Source organism: Theobroma cacao, chromosome 8 (genome assembly GCF_000208745.1).
Source record: "Theobroma cacao cultivar B97-61/B2 chromosome 8, Criollo_cocoa_genome_V2, whole genome shotgun sequence".
NCBI lineage: Eukaryota > Viridiplantae > Streptophyta > Magnoliopsida > Malvales > Malvaceae > Theobroma > Theobroma cacao.
In genome coordinates, this window is record NC_030857.1 from 1,381,345 (window position 1) to 1,389,034 (window position 7,690).

At 34.2% G+C, this 7,690-nt stretch overlaps 1 protein-coding gene across 1 annotated transcript; it reads right to left on the reverse strand.

The window, feature by feature from the left end:
* Nucleotides 1,027-5,678, reverse strand: LOC18591436 (transcription factor bHLH110). Its single transcript, XM_007017551.2, has 7 exons — nucleotides 5,000-5,678; nucleotides 3,935-4,607; nucleotides 3,142-3,267; nucleotides 2,940-3,005; nucleotides 2,670-2,735; nucleotides 1,531-1,590; nucleotides 1,027-1,437 (listed from the first exon to the last, which is right to left on the reverse strand). Exons 1-7 carry the CDS (start codon nucleotides 5,128-5,130, stop codon nucleotides 1,282-1,284), a joined length of 1,278 nt encoding a protein of 425 aa, XP_007017613.2. The 5' UTR covers nucleotides 5,131-5,678; the 3' UTR covers nucleotides 1,027-1,281.

The following is a 7,690-nucleotide window of genomic DNA, read 5'->3' on the forward strand; positions in this document are numbered from 1 at the left end:
TTATAGTAAGACGTTGTTAGTATATCCTTTTTATATAGGTTTGGGTCTACTGTCATATCTTATTCTAAGTAAATTTGTGTGGCTAAAGCAAAGGAAACAGGTATCGAAGACATTGATGTTGCCGAATATGAAAGAAGAAAGGAAAATTGTCATACTAGTGATGAAACAGCCAGCTGGCTGATATACAGATTTTGCTGCAATATAAAAACTCTGGGAAAGTATTAATTTTCTTTTTTATTTATTTATTTATTTAGAGACCAATATTATGATCAATGAAATTCTTTTCTAGATTTCTAAGGTTTTGCTCTCAAATCATGAGATGAATTGACCGATTGACATTGACTGTAAGGGTTTTGTATTTTTCTTGATACTTACTGGGCTTAAAAGAAAATAAGCTGTGGGCTGATGGGCTCTGTCTAAAACAGAGAAGCCTGTCTTTGGACAACAGAGTTGGCACAACTCCCAAATCAGCCCAAAATGTAATAATTTATAAAAAAAAAGAATGAAATTTTTATAACAACACTTGACAAAATTGAAGCATTATCCTTATAGGATCCATGAAAAGTATCGTATTTAATTTAATAGAATATTAAAAAACCATATTCAAAAAGAATTCGTCAAACAGTTGGATTCATTTTTAATTATGTATTTTATATTAATTTGTTGGATTTATAATTGATGCATTTAAAAGAGTTTACATATTAATATATTTTTAATAAAAGGTGTAAAAGAAAAAGATAGAAAAACTTTTTTTTCATTTCGATATCTTTTAATTCTTTTTTTAATAATTTTTTAGATTGATGAAATAAGTTCCATTACTATCGACAAGAAATTTTATCTCAAGTTTTTTAACAGATTTTGGTTTTTTTTTTTTTAGATAAAAAATAAAAATTTATCGATTTTGACACAAATCATTATTTTCTTTTTAGAAAATTAATTTGATAAATTGTGCAGTGTTTACATTTATAAACTTAATTTACACGTAAAAAGTAATAAATTGCAATAAATTATTGAGAAGAGAATGCATGAAGAAGCTCTTTTAAAAGCACTTATATAAATTAGGAAAAAAAAAAAAGGTTTAAAGGTACAAGAATTGTAGTTAATGGATCAAACTTGGTCCATCCTGGAATCTTTGTTTGAACAAGATGACCAAATTTGTTCCATTGAAACCAAAGCTAGAATTTATTCTCCCCACCCAAACATATGGGCTTAGAAAATAATCAGTAATTCTTTTTTTTAATCATTGTTGGAAATTAACTAGCTGAGCTATAACTAGTTGTGTTAAGTTCCTCCGCTAAAGTTGGGCGGCGGCGGAGGCCAAATGCCGCCACCGCTGTCGTTGGTCACGTAAGACATGCACGACAAGGGCACTAGGCATAGACCTCGGCTTCTGAGATCTCGCTTTGGTTCTTCGTTTCCGTCCTCCATCGTCGAACCCTAAACACGATCATTGCAAAGAATCAAAGTGAAAATGACATGAAGAAGTTATTTCCCAATGGCAAGAACAAGATGGGCGTCGGTTCATCTTACCCCTTGATTGGATCTGGATGCATTGTTGCGAGATGACTTCATATATGGAACGCTTAATGTCTGCAGAAAAACAGATACATATTCATATAAACATGATAGAAACATGGTTATCAAATTAGTTCACAATGGCTGATTAGGTATGTAGAAGCCAGTTTCAGATTAAGCAGATGGGGCAAACAATAGGTTAGTGTGAAACCAGAAGTGTTCATTAATTCGTAAGAAAAATAATGGGATTATGGCGAACTGTCACTAAAACAAATTTAGGACTTTAATACTGAGAAAAAATGTTGTCAGGCTCACGAATTGTTCATGGAAGAATGCAAGACAAGGCATTAATGAAGCAAGATCTTTCACATAGAACAGCATTTGTCTCAAATTGCATTGTGTTATTTTGTTTTGGGGTACAGAAAGCTGATTTGAGGTCTCCAGCTAGCTAGGCAGGGAATAAGAACTTCTTGGAAATCACTAATGGCTGCCTTTCCACGGTTTTCCAGGTAGGGGTATCTCTCTCAACTGTAAGGTAATGCTCTTCCCCTCCCCTCTGGGAACTTGAAAAGACACAGACACACCATGCGAATTCTGAGCAGACGTGAATGTAAGGTCTAAACTCTAAACTGAAGGAATAAAGAACCATAAAAAGACAAAAAAACCACTCTCTTTTGGCCATGGTAGACCAGGTGATCGTAAGTTGTAGTGTTGTAGCTACTACTACCTAGGTTGTCTCTTTCTTTTTGTGCCAAAAGAAGAAACTAGAGACTATAGAATCTGAGTGTCCCAAGAAACAAAACTTTCCATGGTTAAAGCTGTGCAGACTTCAATGGGATGAATAAACTAATCAACGGTGTTAAATTGGACTTGAGAGGAAGGCAGGTCAAAGGAGAACAGAAAACAAAACCCCCAGGGAAAAATCCTAGTGGAAATTGCCTGAGTATCTAGGGTAGTGGAAATTGCCTGAGTATCTAGGGTTTAACTTCTAGAAGCAAGTTGGAGGCTAGCTCCCATAGCTGGCTGATGGGTCTCGTTTTGAGGTAGTAAGTAATATTTTAAGCGCAAGTGTCAGAGAATAATTGTAGTTAACATAAAGTATTATGTAAGAAAATGCTAAATTCAAGGAGAATGTTCGGGAAGTGATATCGTACCTCGACTTGGTTTTGAAGGAATTTGATATACCCAATAGCCTCCATTAGTACGGACGCTGTATCTGTCTGTGGTATTCTCCCCCACCACATGCAAAAATCACACGTCATTTTCCATTAATTAGCCACTAAACCCGAAAAAGAAAACCTTAAACAACTAGTAATAATTAATCTCTCGATTCTTGAATTTGCTCTTCTTTTTTATTTCCATTCTCCTTTTGTTACTAGAAGAAGTTGTTTAACAGATGACAAGAAAAAGCACCCAGAAATTACCTTGCCGAAAGGAGCAACCAATTGTTGGAGAGCTGCAATTCTATCACCCAATTTCTCTTTCCTGACCTGTATGATGCAAAGCAAATAATTTAAGTTTGGAAAACGGCAAACCATCTGGTCTTTGAAAGATAACCACCATGAACACTAATCATGAGCTAAGAATGTGTTCGGAATCAAGTTTTCTTGTGAGTCCTTTAGGCACCTTAAAGGGAGGGCAGGAAGCGCGTGACTCCAAACGAGATTTCTTGGTTGCGGCTGCTGTTGCCTTTGGTTCTGGCAAAGTGCTGGGTCTCTTTGCCTCTGATAATTCACTGGTGAAGGGTGATAACTTTGAAGTGCAAAGAATAAAGATCAGTTGAATGATCATTAAAAAAAAGAAAGCAGTTGTAGAAAGAAAGAAAAAAAAAGGGCATGAAAATCTGGTAAAGATATATGCATACTAACGATTAAAGCTGAAGATGCCCCATTGCTTAGCAAAAGAGAAGGCCATTTCTTTTTAGTGGGAATAACTTTGAGCAAGAGAAATTCTTACTTATGAATAAAGGTCTTCAGCTTTTCATTTCTTTTTCATTGTCATTAAAGAGAAGTACTTCACTAATCATATTATGCACCTTATTTGTGTTGATCGAGGTCGTTCAACTATACCTATTAATGGAGGATTAAATTGTTTTACATCAACTAGGAACATGACCTTACTGATTTCATCAGATATTGTGATCCGAATTACTTTTTACACTAGAAGCTGATAATTTTATGCAGTGTTGCACGATATAAGGTCAATGTATGAAAGCTATTTCTGAAATGGACTTGACCATTTCTAACCATTTGCTCAAGAAAAAAAAAGGCATACATGTATTGCATGCAGTGCCATACATCAGAGACATGGCTGTGTCCAGTTACAATTATACATACTGCTGGCAATAATGCTTTGTACTTAAAGGCATGGTTTGTGGCAGAAATGAATGATGCTGCAAGAAAGAATAGAGAAAACTTACTTTACTAGGGCTATAAGCTGCCCTCTGATTTGACTGCTGCATATGGTGATGAAGACCAAAAGGAGGGCTCTCTTTGTATATACCAAGATTATGATCATGTGAAGGATGGCTTAAACTACTGCTCCTGCAGTATCTTGCGGAGCTCAAGAGATCCAAGGCCTCCAAATTCATGTCAAAGGAGCTGGGGATATTTGCTGGGGACGCTTGGTTCAAGTTTGAGATATTGATACTAGGATATATCTGGCTGAAATTCCTTCTACTTGGTAAAGCAGTGCCTCCAGGGATGGAACAATTCTGCGTGGCTGAGTAAAATTCTCCAGCTGAAAACATTGGAAAACCAGAAGATATTGTCTTGAGCAATAGTTTCTCGCTGAGATCATGCAGATCCTTTTGCTCATTCTTTAAGTAGTTTGGTGAAGGAGGCAGCTGATGAGACTCTCCGACGCTTGAGGTGTTGCTTAGCATGTCAGTGAATCTCGTGAGAGATTCTGAGAGCTCTTCCTTAATTTTAGCAAGGTGTAGGTCATAGCAAGACTGGCTGGTGGTGAAGCTCCCTCCATTGTCAGTCCAGTCTTGGATCATGGAACTGTTTTGAGGAGATGCTAAAATGTCATTTTTCTGCCTTGAGTTTAAGATATCTCCATTATGATTTGGATTGAACTCACTGCTGCTCCTGCAAAAACAAACAAACACAAAAAAAAAAAGGTTTAAATTCAAAAAAATGAAATCAAGATCATCAAGGTGGATAAATGAAGGAAAAATGAACAAGTCGGTGGAGGATATGGCAAGTAAAAGAGCTTGTATGAGATATGCTAGCTGTACTTTGTGAGCCCACAAGTTCTAGGAATCCAAAGACAATATTCCTGAGTAACAGGAAAATCAATTGATAATCAACAAAATCTAACAAGTAAAATTTGAACTACACAGTTCTGATTGATGCACATCAAATCAGAAAAGAGAAGAAGAGAGATTCCGGAGTTAAAGAAAATTCATGATTGCCTGTGAAGAGCCAAATACTTGTACAAAGCAGAGAGAGAGAGAGAGAGAGAGAGAGAGGTGACTTACAAAGCGAAACTTGGGGTTGGGGTCCAAGAATGGGTGCTTGCAACTCCATAACAGGATGGGATAGGTAAAGAAGAAGACCCAACAAGCTGGTCTTGGAGCTGGTGTTGGTGATGGACATTTTCAGACTCCATAATGATAATTTTTTTTTAAAAAGGCTTGAAAATCCCAAGATTGAGTAATTAAAATTTACTAACCAGCTTGCTCCAGGAATCTCTCTCACTCTAATCAAAGAAACAGTTCAGGTGACACCCACATACCTTCTTGCTTTTAGCTAGCAACTTTTCTCAGTTTCCTCTTTACTCTTTCAAGTTTCCATCTTAAAGTAGACTTGAAAAGAAAGAAAGAGTGCTTGAATAATCCTTCTCCATACCTCCCTCTCTCTCTCTCTCTGTGACTTTAATTATTTATTTTTCCTTTCTGGCAAGCTTTTTTGCAGCTCCTTCTCAATATATATAAGATTTTGCTTAAAAAACTCTCTCTCTCTTTCCCTCTCTTTATGTTATTGCATTCACTGCAATTACAGGAAGATGATTATACTTCCTCTACGCTATGATTAAGATCCCTGCCTTCGATCCCAAGACTTTCAACAAAGGTCTGAGAAGAGAAATGATAGCAACCATGCTCCCTTCCTCTCTCTCCCCCTCTCCCACTCTTCCTCTCACTCTTTTTCCCTCATCCCCACATGTTCAAAGGCCCTTATATATTGCTTCTAATCCTATATATTGTTATCTATTTAAATCAGCTTAGCACCAGCAATCAGCTGAGCTAGCTGGGCCTCAATACACTGCACATTTCTCTAATATTGTCCATTGGAACATGATTTAACCTTTTATATTCTTCATCAATAACATGATTGAGACACCTTAACTGATTTCTTGTGTCTCTTTGCATTGTGATTGGTCACCTGAAAAGTACTAAACTAGGGCCCCTGAAACATTACTTAGTACTAAGTCAGAAAACCAAAAAAAAAAAAAATCTAATATTACTTCCCTTCTATTTACTCTGTCGGCTATAACAAATAACATATAATTTTCTTTTCTTTTTGGGGTGTTAACTTTAAGCATTTTAGAGGTGAAGTTATGTTTTTGAACTTTGCCCTACCCAAATGCTGGTGGGTACGTTTGCACATTTTCTCACTACCATTCATGGAACTTTTGTGTGGTTGAAATCCAATTTGAAGGTTTTGAGATATACCCTCTGAGGGTATTGATCAGCTTCAGACCTTATCTAGCTATGATTTTATTGAAGACTAGCTAGTTAGTCGGAATACCCCATGTGTGAGAGGGGGGCCTCCGCACAACTACACTTATTTTCTTTGGTTACTAAGAAAAAAGTCATGAAAATTCACACCATCCCATTATGATTTATGTAGATAAGAATAAGATTCTTGATACTCCCTTGTAATTATTGCGTCGTTTCTTAAAAATTGTTCGTTTTGATAAATTTATATTCGAGAAAAAGAATCAAGATATCTAAATGAAAATAGAATAAAATTTCTTATCTTGGCGTCGATTTTAAAACCCTACATTAATATTATGATACATAATTCTGATCTTGACCTAATATAATTTAAATTTTTGTATTTCTTAAATTAAATTAACATTATGTAAAAAAATATTAAATTTATATTTAATTTTTATTGATTAAAGAATTAGGTGTAAATAATGATATCGTAATCTTTTATATACTTGTAATTTTCTATTCATTATCTAAAGAATGATAATGAAAATTAATTAAATGTAAATTTAATTCACTCCAAAGTTTATTTTGTATAATTTCATAGAACTCAAAGGACAATATATCATTTGTCCCTATATCTAAAAGGTATAGTCCTCTCTCCCCCCTCCCCCTCAAGAAGAAAACCCTGAATGGGAAGGAGGAGAAATGGGAAATATANTAGAAGGAGAAATATATATATTATATATATATATATATATATATATATATTGTGGGAGAGACAGGGAGGGCAAAAAGAATAGGAAACTAAGGTGAATGTAATAGGTTTTTCTTGGTCTGTCATCATCATGATATCAAGCAGCATTTGTTCTCATTCCAGGCTCCTTCAAATGTTGCAAATCAATAACAATTTTACTGCATATAGTACATATATGCATGTTACTGGAACTGTCCTTGCTCAACAATTTAAAAGACTTCCTTCCCTTTGATTTTCTTTCATTATTTATTATTATTATTTTTAAATAACATAACATAAAATATTAATCAAATGAAACTTAAATGTGCCAAACATGTCTTAAACATTCTTATAATTTTGAGTATCATAATTTTGAATACGTATACGCAAGTCAACTAAAGTCACGATTTGATTTGACGAGTAATTTTTTTTTTGCTCAACATTTGATGAATAATTTAATATTGAAAAATAAAAAAAGGGTAATTACAAATTAATATAATTTCACTTACATATTATCATTACCACATCTTATTTTATATATAATATCAAATTTTAATACTCAAAATCATATTAAAATTTATCAATTATCTTAAAGTCGAGTGTTCTTTCACTTTTCAAGATCATCATTATTTTAATTTTACTCTTTTTTTTTTCAATTTATGAGCTTGCAATTTAAGGTAAGCAATAAAGTTTATTTTTATCTTTTATATAAATATATAAAATCTATAATTCCTTTATTGTAATTCAAAATCTTCATAATTAATGAATCTTTTGAGACA

What these genes read in the sequence shown, in the direction of transcription:
- LOC18591436 (XM_007017551.2), bottom strand. Translation starts at nt 5,130, where the DNA reads ATGGAGTCTGAAAATGTCCATCACCAACACCAGCTCCAAGACCAGCTT. An exon ending in CCAACCCCAAGTTTCGCTTT is followed by an intron (nt 4,608 to 4,999) that starts GTAAGTCACCTC and finishes TTGTTTTTGCAG; the next exon opens with GAGCAGCAGTGAGTTCAATC. An exon ending in TGGTTGCTCCTTTCGGCAAG is followed by an intron (nt 2,736 to 2,939) that starts GTAATTTCTGGG and finishes AGAATACCACAG; the next exon opens with ACAGATACAGCGTCCGTACT.